Raw genomic sequence first — 17744 nt, forward strand, 5'->3', positions numbered from 1 at the left:
GGTGGGCAGGGCCCCCCAGACCCCCGCTGGCCCGGTGTGTCTCGAATGGGCTGGCCGGGCAGACCCTCGGGCCGACGCCTTCTCCCTCTCCTCGCAGGGCCTGCCTTTTGCTGTTGGCTCCTGTAGGTGAGCAGCCATGTCCCAGGAGAGGGCCGCAGAGGGCCCCCGCACAGAGGACCCTGCTGTAGGTCCCCTCCGCAGCTGTGCGCCTTTCCAGGAGGACAGGGAAGGAGTCAGCTCTGTGCCTGGCCTGACGCCCGACCTGCCAGGGGCGAGCTCTGGGGCCCTGGTTTGGGCCGGAAGCGGGAAGAGGGCCTTCAGGGAAGAGGCCCGTGGAGATGCCAGCTCCCAGGCAGGGGGTGCTGCTGGGGCCGGCCAGGGGGCTGAGGGCTCTGGCACCAAGGCCTGTTTGGTGGTCCTAGAGCTGCAAGCCAGGGGCCAGAGCCAGGATGCAATTCCTGACCCCAGGCTCCACCGCCAGGTTCCGGCAGTGCCTGCTCAGGGGACCCTGGCCTCCAAGAGACTCCAGATTTCCCTGCACGACATCTTAGTTGAAAGCCAGTCCAGGAATCTTGGTGGCCTGCCTGTGGGTCTCCCAGACGGAGCTCCGGTTGGCAGGCAGGGGCCGGCAGGAGCGGCGGAGGCGAGCTGCCCCAGGCCCAGAGAGGCCACAGAAGCCAGGGTGACCTCTCTGGGGTGTGATGGAAGAAGCCCCACCCTCAGCAAAGAGGAGCCCCCCAAAAGGGGCCTGCCGTCCTCTCCAGGCCCAGCTACCTCCCGGGCAAGAAAGAATAGCAGGATGGATGGGGCCCTTTCACAGGGTGGGGAGGGAGCTGGTGGCGTTTTGTGGCTTGGTCACAGCTCTGGTGAGGGCAGCCCCCGCCCTGTGGGAGGCCCCCCTGAAGATGCTAATGTGGAGCCCTTGGGAGGCCCTCGCAGTCCTCTCTTTTCCACTTGGCCTGGGGATCCAGGTGGAAGTTGGATGGCAAGTGCCCTGCCAGCTTCAGGGAATGGGACCCAGCCAGGCAGCCCCCATGGCCCTTTCGGGCTCCTGCTGCCCGGTGGAGGGCATTCCCCCCGGCCAGCCCCTCAGGAGCCTCCACAGAGCCCTGCACTGTGCTGGGGAGTATCTGGAGAGGCTTCTGCAGAGCCCCGAGAAGCCGAGCGCGTCGTAGGGGCTGGCAGTGACTGTGGCTTGGCCCCCTCATACAACCAGGAGGAGCTGGAGGTCGAGGCTCAGCCAGTGTCCAGGGGTAGGAGGGGGCAAGGAGCCCCTGCTGCCACAGACACCTGTGCTGGCTCTGTGGAGCTCTTGGGCTGCCTCGGCTTCCCCCCGGAACCTGCAGCCAGCAAGGCCCCGACAGACCCTTTTGGGGGGCGGAGAAGATCCCAGTGTGCTAAGATGAGGAGCAGGCCAGCACCCCAGGCCCAGGTACCAGACGCAGGCAGAAGCTCAGGCAACGCTAACCAGGACCAGCCAGAGGAATCCAGCTCAGGAGGCTGCGCCAAACTGGTGAGCTGCGTCTGAGAAGTTTGGGTGGGACATGCCGGGACACACATCCCAGCACCGTGTGCGGTGGTGCAGCTTAATAGAGCTAAGCTGGACAGCCTTTTAGGGGACAGTGGCCCTCACACCCATTTGATGGATGCATACACAGAAGCCCATCGAGGTTAGGAAAGAGAAAATAAACTACATTTACTAAGCGCCTATGAGGGAGTCTTCATCTTTTGGAGTCAGTGAGTTCTGGGTTCAAATCCTACCTCTGCCCACTTCCTCACTGAATGACCTTGGGATACTATTTAACCTCTCTAAATTTCCTCATCTGCAAAGAGAGAATGCTAATTCAAATGTAGTAGAGTTGTTTTGCAGATTAAATGAGATTATATTATAAAATAATGTGTCTTAATGCAATATAAGGCACAAGGTAAATTGCTCAATTCATGTGAAATTTACTTTTCCTTTAGTGTTAATGATAGCCATTTAGCCCCATATTCTGGAGGGGAAAATTGAGACTCAGGGAGGTTAACAGAATTTTCCAAGCTCTCACAGCTCTTCCCTATAGCCATCATTTTTCCATCTGTTGTTCTTTACTTATAATAATAACTATCATTTAAAAAATAATCACAGTAACTAGTTTATACACCAAAGGGAGAAAATGGCGTTACTTGTTTTTGGTGTGTATTTCTCACAATTGAAATTTTGCCACATTTATTGAATATGTGTTATGTTCTAGGCACTTTTGATTTAATCCTTACTTGAAGCCCAAAGAGGTGAGGTAATGGGCCCCACATCACACAGCTGGTAAATGACAGAGCCAGTCACAAACTCAGGCAGGTTGTCTTGCCTGGTTGTGAATCTTCCAGGTCATTACAATAGTAAACCATGTAGCTTTCTGAATGTGTGCCGGGTGTTGTGCCAAGTGCTTTCTTTGTCTTCAATCTTTGTTACAGCCTTATGAGGTAGATACTCTTGATATGTACCCATTTTACTGACGCGAACACTGAGGCTTGAAAGGTGAAGTGACTTGTTCAAGGCCAAACAGCAAATAAGAAGCAGAGCTGGATTAGCCTGTGCAATTTACCAGTCTTCAGTACAATAATTAGAATAAAATGTAAACATCACTCAAAATTGATTTTTTTAAAAAAATAAGAGACTAGGTGTTTGGCACAGAAAATAAGAAAATGAAAATTTCACCCTATTGCCACATCCAGACTTAACTCTTGGTGACATTTTGGTATCTGTCCTTTCTTCCATCCTTTTCCTATGTATATGCACTAGAAATGGAGTCATAAGCATCTAATTTTATAACTGCTTTTTTGGGTATTTTAAATTTTTTTACAATTAATTTGTTAACACGGAATGAGGAAGTCCCCAGGTCCCCGTGCTCCAAGCTCGCTTTTCCTCCTGCGGTCACCACTGTTAGTGGTTAGCGCCCTTCCAGTCTTCATTTTATAAACTACATACACATGAGCGTCTGTGCATTGCGCCCTTTTACATCTAAGTAGGCTTCGTCTATCCCTTGTTGTTCCGGGAATGTACCTCGTTTATTTTGGGGGAGCTCTGCCGTAGTGGTAGATGGTTCGGCCGTGCCCTGGCCTGCCCTGAGCCCTGCGTCACGGCGGTCTGTGGACATATTTTTCACAGCCATCGGGCGCTGCGGGGAGCGGAGGATGGGCTGGGACTTCCTTCGCTGTTTCCGCTGCTGCAGTTCAGCGCCCAGGCCCCATCCTGGCTTCATTTCTGAGAGACCTAGGCAAGCAGCGCCACCCCTGAGTGTGCAGTCCCTCCTCTGCAGAGTGAGGGTTTAGGAATACTCACCTCACGGGGTGGTGCTGAGGACAGATGAGCTGACACGTGCCTGGCATTTAGCGCAGTGCCTGCCACAAGGGAAAGGTCACCTCGTTTTGTCCTGCTGTAAGTCATGCAGAGGTGAACATCCTGATGCATCTGGCTTCTCCCCATTTCTGGTGATTTCTTTGTTCGAGATCCCCAGAAATAGGTTTCCCGGGTGTGCAGCATTTTGGGGGTCTGCCTGAGCCTGGCAGTGGAACCAGGCCTGGCTGGCAGCAGCAGCCCCCAGCAGCTCTCTCCTCCAGGCCCTTTCCTCCATTCTACAGCACAGCCATCATCCCACAGCTTCCCAAACAACCCGTTGCCATGGCAACTGATGCCAGCTGCGGAAGAACTGTGGCCTGCTGTGACAGAGAAGGGCAGATGATTGGGGACAGGGCTGAGTGGGGCATGAGCAAGCGTGGACCTAGTGACCAGCTGGCCCAGAGCCTCTTTTAAGACCAACACCTTCCCCTGGAGGTAACCTGGTCCAGGGCAGTGGAAGACAGGTCCAAGATCAGGCTCTGCCTCTTGTGACAGGGTGACCTGGACAAGACGGATCTCTTCTCTGAACCTAAGTTTCCTCCTCTATTAATTGGGGAGAACCAGCTGGGCCCCAGACCTGCTGAGAGTGTGAAAGGAGAGGCTGGTTGTGTTATGTTCTTTCCAGGTCGGGTCCCCATCTCCTCTCTCCTAGGTCCTGTAGTGACCAGTGAGGTCTGGAGCCGCTTTGTGGGGCAGGGATTGCAGGATGGGATCGCAGGGGCACAGGAAGGGCAGCTCTGTGTGAAGTTGCAAAGTGTTGCGATGTGTGTGGGGCCAGTCTTCCCTGCAGATGAGCAGCCTAAGAATAGCTCTTTTTTTGAGTACTTACTGTATACCAGGAACTTCACATATGTTATCTTGTTTAATCCTCACAGCAGCACTAAACATCAGTGTTAATGCCCTCATTTTACTGAATAAGAAAACTGGGACTCAGAGAAGTTAAGTGACTCACTCAGGGTCACAAAGCAAGTAAGCGGTGAAGCCACTTTGAATGCAGGCCTGCATGACTCCAGAGTCAGTGCTCCGAGTCAGGAACCAAAGGCCTGGCTTTAAGGGTTTAGATTTTTATGGGACTTTATTGTTGTTTGCCCACCAGGGGCTCCCTAAGGATCTCACAGTTTGGGAGGGGAAGAAAAGCAAGTAACCAGGATCCCAATACAGGCTGAAGCAATGGACCGGGGTGCCCAGAGGGCAGTTGAGTCTGCTCTGGGGAGGGGTGAAGAGAAGGGGGGGCACTGTCTGAGCTCAGTCTGGGCAAGGGAACTGGGTGTCCAGCAAGCAGAGAAGAGAGGAAGGTCAGACTAGGAGGAGGGCAGAGCCTGTGCAAAGGCACAGAGGCAGGAGGCAGCCTGGATTATTACAGGAGCACAAGGTGGGGTGGGTCAGCAGGGGAAGGGTGAGGTGGGAGAGATCGGCAGGGACGAGGCTGTGTTGAATGGAAGTGGGAAGACTGGGGTTTGGTCAGCTGTCAGGAAGGTGGGGGTCTCTCCAGGGTGGGAGCCAAGGAGCCATATTAACACTAGCATTTAAAGAGTGGCCCCAGCACTCTTCTAAGAGCCTTGAATCATTATCCTTGCCTCAGCACTAGGAGGTAGACCCCAGTGTTATCCCTGTTTTACTGATGAGGAAACTGAGGCATTCAGAGTCACTTTCCCAAGGTCACACGGCTCCTAAATGTTGGAAGCAAGTATTCCATTGCATGCACATGCCACAGTTTCTCTGGTGATTGCATATGGACATTTGGGTTGCTTGCGGTTTTGTGTTTTTTTCCTTCTTTTATTTATTTGTTGCTTTGAACAGTCTTGTACATGTTTCTTGGTGCAAATGGGCAAGGATATCTCCAGGGTATGTTCCTAGAACTGGGATTGCCAGGTCATAGGGTATACATTTTACTTAAACAGTGCCAGTGGTTGAAACAGTTTTCACTCTCACCTACAGTGTACACATAATGGCTCCTATCTTCTCCCACACTTGATTTTATCAGACTTCAATTTTGCCAAAATGGGGATATGCTGTGTTGTCTCAATGTTCTTTTTTTTTTTAAAGGGTTATTTTATTTATTCCCCCCCCCCCCCCCCCATGCTCCCTTTTGTCTGCTCTCTATGTCCATTTGCTGTGTGTTTTTCTGTGTCTGCTTGTATTCCCATTAGGTGGCTCTGGGAACCAATCCTGGGACCTTATGGAGTGGGAGAGAGGCGATTACTCTCTTGCACCACCCCAACTCCCTGTTCTGCTATGTCCTCTTATTTTCTCTCCTCTGTATCTCTTATTGTGTCATCTTGCTGTGCAAGCTCTCTGCATCTGCCGGCACTCCTGCGTGGGGCGGCTTTCCTGCCGGGCAGCGTTCCCATGCAGGGGGGCACATTCCAGCGTGGGCCAGCACTCTTTGTGGGCCAGCTTGCTGTCACCAGGAGGCCCAGGGCATCGAACCCTGGATCTTCTATATGGTAGATGGGAACCCAATTGGTTGAGCCACATCTGTTTCCCGTCAATGTTCTTTTAATTTTCATTTCCCTGTTACTAAGGAGAATCTTTTCGTGCATTCCTGTTAGGTCTTTTGTCAAAAATGTTTTTGGTTGTTTAGCTTTTCCTTATTGATTTGCAGGAAGTTTTTATGTATTCTGGACACTACTTTGTTAGTTATGTATATATATTTCACATACATTCTCCCAGAGTGTGGCTCAAAATTTTGCTTTCTTAGTGATGTGTTTTTTTAAAAAAAGATGTATTTATTTTTCTACACCACTCCCCTTGTCTGCTCTGTGTCTTTCTGGATGTGGGAGAGAAGTGCTCAATTTCTTGTGCTACCTCAGCTCCCTGGTCTGCTGTATCTCTTATTGTCTCTCCTCTGTGTCTCTTTTTGTTGTATCATCTCATCTTGCTGTGCCAGCTCTCTGCTCAGGCCAGCTTGCCATGCAGGCCAGCCCTCTGTGTGGGCCAACTTTCCACTCGGGTCAGCTTGCCTTCACCAGGAGGCCCAGGAATTGAACCCTGGACCTCCCATATGGTAGACAGGAGCCCAATCGCTTGAGCCACATCCGCTTCCCTGTAATGTCTTTTTTTGGGTAAGATTTATTTTTATTTATTTATTTATTTATTTATTTATTTATTTATTTATATACCCTCCTCCCCATCCCCCCCCGGTTGTCTGTTCTCTGTGTCTATTTGCTGCATCTTCTTCTTTGTCTGCTTCTGTTGTTGTCAGTGGCACGAGAATCTGTGTTTCTTTTGTTGCGTCAGCTCTCCGTATGGGCGGTGCCATTCCTGGGCAGGCTGCACTTTCTTTCGTGCCGGGTGGCTCTCCTTACCGGATGCACTCCTTGCGCGTGGGGCTTCCTACGCAGGGGACACCCCTGCGTGGCAGGGCACTCCTTGCGTACATCAGCACTGCGCATGGGCCAGCTCCACACGGGTCAAGGAGGCCTGGGATTTGAACTGCGGACCTCCCATGTGATAGATGGATGCCCTAACCACTGGGCCAAGTCTGCTTCCCTGTAATGTCTTTTGATGAGCAGGAATTCTTCATTTTAACATAGTCAGGTTAATCAATGATTTAATTTTTGATGTTTTAAAAGACTATTTCTTCTTAAAGCACTTTTAGATTTACATTAAAATTGCACAAAAAGAACAGAAGTCCCATATTCCTGTCTCCACAGTTTCTTGTTATTAACATCTTGCATTAGTGTGGTACATTAGTTACAACGGATGAACTGATATAAACACATTAACATTAGCTAAAGCCCATAGTTTACATTAAGCTTCACTCTGTTGTGGAGTTCTGTACGTTTTGACAAATGGGCAATGTCATGTATCCACCATTGCAGTAGCATACCAAATAGTTCACTGACCTGAAAATGTCTTGTGTTCCACCTGGTCATCTTCCTCCCCACCCCACCCCCCGGACCTCCACCCGTCACTGACCTTTTAACTCTCGCTATATTTTTGCCTTTTCTAGAATATTACATCGTTAGAATCATACAGTGTGAAGCCTTTTCAGCCCTGCTTCTTTCACTTAGCAACATTCATTTAAGGTTCCTTCGTGTCTTTGCACAGTTTAATTAGCTCATTTATTTTTACTGATTGGGAATATCCCATTGTATGGATGTACCACAGTTTGTTTATCCATTTACCTATCGAAGGACATCTTGGTTGCTTCCAGTTTTAGGTGATTATGAATAAAGCTGCCATACACATTTGGATGCAGGTTTTTGCGTGGACTTAAGTTTTAACTCATTTGGGTACATACCTAAGAGCACGACTGTATGTTTAACTGTGTAAGAAATCGCCAGATTGTCTTCCAAAGTGGCTGTTCTGTTTTGCCTTTTCACCAGCAATGAATGAGTGTCTGGGGCTCCACATCCTCGTCAGCATTTGATGTTAATGCTTTGGATTTTAGCCATTCTAAAAGAGGTGTTGTTTTAATTTGTAATTCCCTAATGACATATGATATTGAGTGTCTTTTCATATGCTTATTTGCAACGTGCATATCTTCTTTGGTGATGTGTCTGTTCAGATATTTTGCCCATCTTTTAATTGAGTTGCATATTTTCTTATTGTTGAGTTTTAAGAGTTCTTTGGATATTTTGGATACAAGTTCTTTATCAGATATGTGATTTGCAAATATTTTCTCCCAATCTGTGGTTCTTTTTTTTTTCTCCATTTTCTTAACAGTGTCTTTTGCAGAGCATAAATTTTTCATTTTAATGAAGCCCAACATGAGTTTTTTTCTTTTGCAGATCATGCTTTTGGTATTGTATCTAAAAAGTCATCACCAAACTCAAGGTCACATAGATTTTTTTGTTATGTTATCTTTTAAAAGTTTTGTAGTTTTGCATTTTGCTTTTAGATCTAGGATCCATTTTGAGTTAGTTTTTGCAAAAGGTGTAAGGTGTGGGTCTGGATTCATTCTTTTTGCACATGAATGTCAAATTGTTCTGGCACCATCTATTTAAAAAAATTATTCTTTCTTCATCAAATTGCCTTTGCGCCCTTGTTAAAGATCAGTTGACTTTATTTGTATGGGTTTATTTCTGGGCTATTTATTCTGCTCCATTGACGTATTTGTCTATTCTTTTACCAATACCATACTGTTGCAATCATTACAGCTTTATATTGTCTTTTTTTTTAAGATTTATTTTATTTATTTTTCTCCCCTTCCCCCATGTTGTCTGCTCTCTGTGTCCATTCGCTGTGTGTTCTTCTGTGTCTGCTTGTACCCTCAGTGGCACCGGGAATCGGTGTCTCTTTTTGTTGCGTCATTTTGCTGCATCAGCTCTCCGTATGTGCGGCGCCACTCCTGGGCAGGCTGCTCTTTTTTCATGTGGGATGGCTCTCCTTGCAGGGTATAGTCTTTGCACAGCACTCCTTGTGCACAGCAGCTCTGCGTGTGGGCCAGCTTACCACATGGGTCAGGAGGCCCTGGGGATCGAACCCTGGGCCCGCCATATGGTAGATGCTCTATCAGTTGAGCCATGACCGCTTCTCTATATTAAGTCTTGAAGCCAGACATTTCATTCCTCAGGCTTTGTTCTTGGCCATTCTGAGTCTCACGTCTTTCCATATAAATTTTAGATTTGGTTTGTCTACTTTGTGGGTTTTTTTTGTTTTTTGTTTTAATCTTTTTAAGATTTCCTATCCCAAGTCCAAGAGGATGTTCTGGCATAATTTGTTTTGCCTTTTGCTCTTAGCTCTCTAAACTACCTGGAATTGATTTTGTGAATGATGTGGGGTCATGATCCAATTAAATTTCTTAAAATATTGATATCCAGTTGTTTCAGGACCACTTACTGAAAATTCTGTACTTCCCCTCTTATATGCAGTGCCAAACTCTGTTTTTTTGTTGTTGTATTTTTCCACCTTAAGACGGCTCCCTTGTCTGTTTGCTTGTTGTTTTGCTTGTGTCTGTTCTTGTTTGGTTTTTCTTTTTTCTCATCTGCTTGTTTTTTTCTTTAGGAGACACCAGGAACCAAACCCGGACCTCCCATGTCAGAGGCAGGCACTCAACTGCTTGAACTACATATGTTTCCTACTTGTTTTGTTTTTGCTCATTGTCTGGCTCATTGTCTGCTCGTTATTTTTTTTTTTTTATCTTTATTTTTTTTTTATTGACTTTGTAATATTACATTAAAAATATATATGTGAGGTCCCATTCAACCCCACCCCCCAACCCCCCCCTCCCCCCCCAACAACACTCGTTCCCATCATCATGACACATCCATTGGATTTGGTAAGTACATCTTTGGGCACCTCTGCGCCTCATAGACAATGGTCCACATCATGGCCCATACTCTCCTCCATTCCATCCAGTGGGCCCTGTGAGGATCCACGATGTCCGGTGATTACCTCTGAAGCACCATCCAGGGCAGCTCCATGACCCAAAGACGCCTCCACCTCTCATCTCTTCCTGAAATGGCTATCTTTAGACAGTGATCCAATTTATTCTATGATGTTAATTTACACTGAAAACATTTCTCTTCTAAATTCTGTCATAAACTCCAATGTCAGGCGTGGCTCTTCTTTCATTACAGTCATCTTAATGGCAGAATGAGTGTTTCTCGAGCTGTACAGAGCTCTGTTTGGAGGCCTGCACAGAAGAATCGTAGCCTCACACTCAAAGCTCTCAGTCACCATCTCGTCTTAAATTCCACCCCTGCAGACATCGGCTCATATCCTTCCTCCACCCTCCGATTTCCTGCAAGCCTATCATTCAGTCTCTTGCTATCTAGGGCAGCTTGTTTATTTCATATTCGTTATTTTTTTTAAGATTAATTTTATTTATTCCCACACCACCCACACTGCTTGTGCTCACTCTCTGCTCTCTCTGACCATTCGCTGTGCATTCTTTGGTGTCTGCTTGTCTTCTCTTCTCTTCTTCTCTTTAGGAGGCACTGGGAACTGATCCTGGGCCTTCCAGCGTGGGAGAGAGGCACTCAATCACTCGAGCCACCTCAGCTCCCTGGTTTTGTTGTGTCTCTCATTGTCTTTTCCTCTGTGTCTCTTTTTGGTTGCATCATCTTTTTGTGCCAGGTCTCCATGCGGGCCAGCTCGCCTTCACCAGGAGGTCCTGGGAACTGAACCTGGGACCTCTCCATATGGTAGATGAGCCCAATAACTTGAGCCATATGCACTTCCCCGACTCTGTTTTACATCAAGTCTCCACATGGTGGGCTTGGTTGCTGGTCTTTCTTTACTCATCTTGATAAATTGTCTATCCCTATGCTAATAATAAACAATCTTAATTATAATAGCTTATTAGTAATTATTGGTATCTGGTGAGACAAGTCTCCTCTCCTTGTTTTTCAAGAAGAGCTTCACTATTACAGTCCTTTGCTCTTTCATATAAATGTCACAATCAACTTGTCAATTTCTTCATAAACAACTTGTCGGGATTTTGATTGGAAATATGTTGAACCTATACCTCAGTTGGAAGAGAATTAACATCTCTACAATATAGAGTCTTACAATCTATGGACATATTGTATTTCTCCATTTATTTTGGTCTTCTCTAATATCTTTCAATACATACCTTTTTCCAGATATCTTTCTAAGTACTATATATATACATTTTTATTGTTGTCATTATGAAGAATTTCAAATATATATAAAAATAGACTGAATTGTAAACAGGGGTTGGCAAATTATGGCCCATGGACTGGCCACTTGTTTTTTTTTTGTTTTTTTTTTTAAAGATCTATTTATTTATTTATTTAACCCCCCCACCCACCCCGGTTGTCTGTTCTCTGTGTCTATTTGCTGCGTCTTGTTTCTTTGTCCGCTTCTGTTGTTGTCAGTGGCACGGGAAGTGTGGGCGGCGCCATTCCCGGGCAGGCTGCACTTTTCTTTCACGCTGGGTGGCTTTCCTCACGGGCGCACTCCTTGCGCGTGGGGCTCCCCCACGCAGGGGACACCCTTGCGTGGCACGGCACTCCCTGCGCGCATCAGCACTGCGCATGGGCCAGCTGCACACGGGTCAAGGAGGCCCGGGGTTTGAACCTTGGACCCCCCCATGTGGTAGACGGACGCCCTAACCACTGGGCCAAGTCTGTTTCCCTGTTTTTGTAAATAAAGTTTTATTGGAACACAGTGCAATTATTTACATGTTGTCTATGACAGGGATAGAGTAGTTGCTGTAGAGACCATAGAGCTGGCAAGCCTAAAATATTTCCTTTATGGTTTTTTACAGACAAAAAATAAAATGAAAAAAAAAATGCCAACCCCTGGAACGATCCCCATGTACTCATCCCTCTCAGACTTAGCACCTACTAACCTGTGACTAGTCTTGTCCCCACCATGCCACCATACTCTCATTCGCTTTCTCCCCCATTCTAAAATTATTTTGAAGGAAATCAGATATAATTTCATTTCATCCATAAATATTTTGGTTTGCATCTCCAAAAGTCAAAAACTAAAACTCTTTTTTAAAAATGCAATAGGGAACGGATGTAGCTCAAGTGGTTTGGTGTTACCTTCCCCTGTGTGAGGTCCTGGGTTCAATCCTCAGTACCTGCTAAAAGCAAACAAAAAATAAATGAAAAAACCAGCTGTCATTGGGGAGTGGGTGCAGCTCACTGGCTGAATGCCTGCTTCCCATGTGTGAGGTACCTGTGTTCAATCCCCTGTACCTCCTAAAAAAAATGTGATAGCATTAGCAAAAGTTAATAATAATACTTCAGTATCATCAAGTGATTCAGTCAATGTCCAGATTTCTAATGGTGCTATACAGGTGATAATTTAGTTTTATAGCTTGTCTTTTTATTTTTATTTCATTTTTATTTTTTAAAAGATTTATTTATTTATTTATATCTCTCCCCTTCCCCCTAACCACCCCCCCCCACCCCGGTTGTCTGTTCTCTGTGTCTATTTGCTGAATCTTCTTTGTCCACTTCTGTTGTCAGCGGCACGGGAATCTGTGTTTCTTTTTGTTGCGTCATCTTGCTGTGTCAGCTCTCCATGTGGGCAGTGCCATTCTTAGGCAGGCTGCACTTTCTTTCATGCTGGGCGGCTCTCCTTACAGGGCGCACTCCTTGCATGTAGGGCACCCCTGCGTGGCATGGCACTCCTTGTGTGCATCAGCACTGTGCATGGGCCAGCTCTGCATGGATCAAGGAGGCTCGGGGTTTGAACCGCAGACCTCCCATGTGGTAGACGGACGCCCTAACCACTGGGCCAAGTCCGCTTCCCGCTTGTCTTTTTAAAGTCAGGATCCAATTAGGTTCCATATGTGGTAACTGATTAATATGTCTTTTAAGTCTTTTTTAATCTATGAATTCTCCTTTTATATCTGGTTTTTGCTTGCAGTCTGTTTCAGAAGAAACTAGGTTGAATCTACAGGTTTGATTAGAATCAGGTTCAAATTTTTTAGCCCAAACTACTTCATAGATGGTAGTGTGTTCTTTCCATCAGAGAGACATAATATTTGGTTGTTCTGTTTTATATTTTTTATGCTATTATAAAATGGTAGCTTTAAAAAATGACCTTTTCTGATGTTGCTGTGTATAGAAATGCAGTTGAGGGAAGTGGACATGGCTCAACGGATAGGGCGTCCGCCTACCACATGGGAGGTCCAGGGTTCAAACCCAAGGCCTCCTGACCCATGTGGAGCTGGCCCATGCGCAGTGCTGATGCGCGCAAGGAGTGCCCTGCCACGCACGGGTGTCCCCCGCATAGGGGAGCCCCCATGCGCAAGGAGTGTGCCCTGTAAAGAGAGCCGCCCAGCACGAAGAAAGCACAGCCTGCCCAGAAGTGGTGCCACACACAGAGAGAGCTGACACAGCAAGATGATGCAACAAAGAGTCACAGATTCCCAGTGCCACTGACAGAGAATACAAGTGGTCACAGAAGAACACACAGTGAATGGACACAGAGAGCAGACAACTGGGAGGGGGGGCCCAGGGGGATAAATAAACAAATAAATAAATAAATCTTTAAAAAAAAAAAAAAAAAAAAGAAATGCAGTTGAGTTTTGTTTAGTAATTTTGTATCCAGAGATTTTGCCGCACTCTTTTATTAAATCGTATAATTTATCTATAGGATTTTGTTTTCTTTGTGGAAAGTCATATCATACACAATAATAAGATTTTTGTTTCTTCCTTTACAGTTCTTACTGTGCTAGGTAAATGTTTAGTCTAACTCTGAGTAGAAGTAATAGCATAGACTCTCGTCTTGTTCTAGATTTTAAAGGAAACGTCATTATTTCAGCATAAGCATGATGTTTGCAGTGTTTTTATGTAGATGCTCTTTATTGGGTTAAGGATGCTCCCTTCTATTCCTGGTTTGCTAATTATTCTGAATGAATATTATGTTTTATCAAACCTGTTTTCTGCATTTAATCATATGATTTTTATCCTCTAATTTATTAAGGTAGTGAATTTCATTAGTTGATTTTTTTAATGGTAAGCCTGTCTTTCATTCCTGGAATAAACCCAATTTGTTCAGGTTTTAATATTTTTTATTTATTTCTCTCCCCTTCCCCCCTCAACCGCCCCTTTTTCTGTTCTCTGTGTCCATTTGCTGCGTGTTCTTCTTTGTCCGCTTCTGTTGTTGTCAGCGGCATGGGAATCTGTGTTTCTTTTTGTTGTGTCATCTTGTGTGTCAGCTCTCCTTGTGTGTGGTGCCATTCTTGGGCAGGCTACACTTTCTTTTATGCTGGGTGGCTCTCCTTACGGGGTGCACTCCTTGCGCGTGGGACCCCCCTATGCGGGGGAAACCCCTGCATGGCACGGCATTCCTTGTGCGTATCAGCACTGTGCATGGGCCAGCTGCACACGGGTCAAGGAGGCCCGGGGTTTGAACTGCAGACCTCCCATGTGGTAGGCGGATGCCCTATCCACTGGACCAAGTCTGCTTCCCAGGTTTTAATATTTTTAAAATGTTTTCTGATGTCATTTGGTTTAGAATTTTTGTATTATATCTGTGAGTGAACTGGCCTGAAATGGTGTGTTCTCATACTGTTGTTGTGAAATTATACCACCAAGATTTTGCTAGCCTCAAGGAATGAATTGCAGAATGTTTTCTCTTTTTCTATTCTTTGTAATAATTTGTATAAAATAGGAATTATTTGATCTGTGAACATTTGGTAGAATCACTGGTTAAAAAAAAAAAATCTGGTGGTTCTACATGATCTTGCAATGATGGATACAGGCCATTTTAAATTTTGTCAAGGGAAGCGGATATGGCTCAGGTTATAGGACATCTGCCTACCATATGGCAGAGCCCGGGTTCGATCCCTGGGGCCTCTAGGTGAAAAAAAAGAAGAGAAAACATGCCTGTACAGCTAGCCAGTGCCTGTTTGGCTAGCCAAGTGCTCATGTGGCTAGCCAAGTGCCCATGAGGTGTGCTGGGTGCACATGCAGTAATCTGAGTTCCTGCGTGGGTGCCTGTGTGGTGAGCTGAGTGCCCATGCAAGCACCCATGTGGTGAGCCAAGTGCTTGTGCGAGTGCCAGTGTGGCAAGCCGAGTGCCCGCATGGCGAGCCAAGTGCCCGCGCAAGTGCCTGTGCTGTGACCCAGGGCCCACGCAAGTGAGTCACGCAGCAAGATGATGATGCAACAAAAAGAGACACGAAGGGGAAAGTCAAGGTGAAGCTCAGCAGAGACCAGGAACTGAGGTGCTGCAATTGACAGGGAACCTCTCTCCACATCAGAGGTCCCCAGGATTGAATCCCGGTGAATCCTAGAGGAGAAAGATGAGAAGACAAAAAAGAGAAATAGATACAGATCACACAGCGAATGGATAGAGACAGCAAAAACAGCAAGGGGGGCGGGGAGGGGAGTGAGAACTACATTTAGACCAAAATAAATGCTCTTTGAATGCCTGATACTGTAAGCCTGACTGAATAGTAGGTTTAAAAAAAATTTTTTTGGTCAAAATTTATAAAACTGTTTGGCCTAAAATGTAAAAAAAAAAAGTCTGGGCTGGTGTTTTCTTTAGGGAAGATATTTCCTTTAGGGTTGATTTTAATCTTCTGATTCAAGTTATCTATAATGGTTATAGATTTATTCAGTTTTTTCCTTGAGTCAATTTTGGTAAGTTATTTTTTCTAGAAATGCATCAGTTTCATCTGAGTTTTCAAGTTTATTGTCATGTTGTTATGAAGTTTTTCACAAGAATTTCATATTATCTTTTTAAAGTCTGTGCATTCATATTATTCATTCAAATTATTGTTCAGTTATATCTTCCCTCTTTTCCTTAATCAGTCTTTCCAGAGAATTGTCTGCTTTGTTTTCTTGAAGAACTGATTTTTGGTTTTTTTTTGATCCTCTCCCTTGTGTTTGTTTTCAGTGTCATTATGTTTTGCTCTTATCTTTATTTCCTTCCTTCATCTTTCTTTCAATTTATTACCTTACTTTATAATATCTTAAGAATGATGCTTGTTGAAAGCAGGAGAATTGCATCCAGCATCCATGTGGAATCTAAGCCCCCTCTTGATATAGGTGTGGAGTGGACACAATCATTCTAGGGTCCACAGGATGGGGAATAGAGTATGGATTAGAGTAGACTTACTGATATTCTATTCATGAACTATTGTGATTAGTAATCAAAGAAAATGTGGCATTGGTGTGGAGAAAGTGGCCATGGTGGCTGCTGGGGGTAGGGAGTGGGAGGAAGAGATGTGATGTTGGGGACATTTTCAGGGGTTGGACCTGTCCTGGGTGGTGCTGCAGGGACAGTTAGTGGACAATATCATCTGATTGTTACCACGTCCATAATGTACATTTGGCTCACATTTGCCATACTGCCTCATTATCAACACAGTACATCTTTGGCTTAGATGCAAGAATGTTATATTATTACTGGTAACCACAGCCCATAGTCACTCCAGTTGTATTTTTCCCGTGTGTTCCCAACACCTTGCAGTAGTGATGTACATTTGCTGTAGCTCACAAAGGACACTCGTGCATCTGTGCCATCAACCACAAATTCTCATCCACCTCTTGGTTTTCTGTGCTATTCAGTTCCTAGATTATTCTCTAGCATTCTGTCACTTGGCATTTGTATACCTAGATGTGATGGTTAGGCTATTGTGTCAGCTCGGCCAGGTAATTGTACCCAGTTGTTTGGTCAAGCAAGCGCTGTACAAGGGCATTTATGGACTTTAGTCACCATTGACTTTACTGCAGTGGTAAATCATAGATAACTGGTTATAATTACATCAGTCAGGGAGATTTCTATCAGCAATGAGTGACCTTAACCCAATCAGTTGAATCCCTTAAAAGGGGAAGTGATTCCAGCATTGAGAGAGAATTTCCCAACTCGTCTTTGAAGAGCCAACATCTCCCGGAACTCGTCAAGAACCTTCATTGGACTTTCATTGCAGCCCCTTAGTTGTGGCCTGACTGCGGAACCTGGACTTGTGCATTCCCACAGCTGCGTGAGAGACTCTTATAGAATTGCATACTATTGACAGATCTCTTAATGATTCTATTTCTCTAGATTTTAATTTTTTTTTTTTTAAGATTTATTTATTTAATTTCCCCCCCTCCCCTGGTTGTCTGTTCTTGGTGTCTATTTACTGCGTCTTGTTTCTTTGTCCGCTTCTGTTGTCGTCAGCGGCATGGGAAGTGTGGGCGGCTCCATTCCTGGGCAGGCTGCTCTTTCTTTTCACGCTGGGCGGCTTTCCTCACGGGCGCACTCCTTGCGCGTGGGGCTCCCCCACGCGGGGGACACCCTTGCGTGGCACGACACTCCTTGCGCGCATCAGCGCTGCGCGTGGCCAGCTCCACACGGGTCAAGGAGGCCTGGGGTTTGAACCGCGGACCTCCCATATGGTAGACGGACGCCCTAACCACTGGGCCAAAGTCCGTTTCCCGATTCTATTTCTCTAGAGAACCCTGACTTAATACACTAGACTATAATTTTCAGTCACATCCCCATTTATAAACTAGCTGTTACTCACTATGTGTTACAATCCACTCTATACATTTCCACACTTTTACAGTAAAGCTAATTAAAACTGCCACCTACATTAAACATCAGTAGTCCATCTCAGTCCTCCTCTTATCTCCTTTAAGAATCTTCCACCTACCACCATGTCTTGAAGATATTTTCCTACAATTTCTTCTAGAAGGTTTATGGTTCTTTCTTTTATTCTTATGTTTTTGATCCATTTTGAGTTAATTTTTAGATCAGGTGTGAGATAGGGGTCCTCTTTCCTTCTTTTGGCTATGGATATCCAATTCTTTCAGCACCATCTGTTGAATGGATTGTTCTGTCTGAGCTGTGTGGGTTTGACAGGCTAGTTAAAAATCACTTGACCATGTGAGGATCTGTGTCTGAATCATAAATTTGGTTCCATTGGTCTGTGTGTCTGTCTTTAGGCCAGTACCATGTTGTTTTTAACACTATAGCTAGGTAGTATAATTTAAAGTCT

The 17744-nt window shown here is 45.5% G+C and overlaps 1 protein-coding gene across 1 annotated transcript in view; it reads left to right on the plus strand.

The window, feature by feature from the left end:
- The first annotated feature begins 136 nt into the window (after positions 1-136).
- Positions 137-17744, plus strand: part of LOC139439633 (SPOC domain-containing protein 1-like) — a 25078-nt gene continuing 7470 nt past the window's right edge. Inside the window, exon 1 of the mRNA XM_071217171.1 lies at positions 137-1513. Coding sequence (XP_071073272.1) covers positions 137-1513 — 1377 coding nt within the window. The remainder of the gene's footprint in view (positions 1514-17744) is intronic.

Source organism: Dasypus novemcinctus, chromosome 9 (genome assembly GCF_030445035.2).
Source record: "Dasypus novemcinctus isolate mDasNov1 chromosome 9, mDasNov1.1.hap2, whole genome shotgun sequence".
Lineage (NCBI taxonomy): Eukaryota > Metazoa > Chordata > Mammalia > Cingulata > Dasypodidae > Dasypus > Dasypus novemcinctus.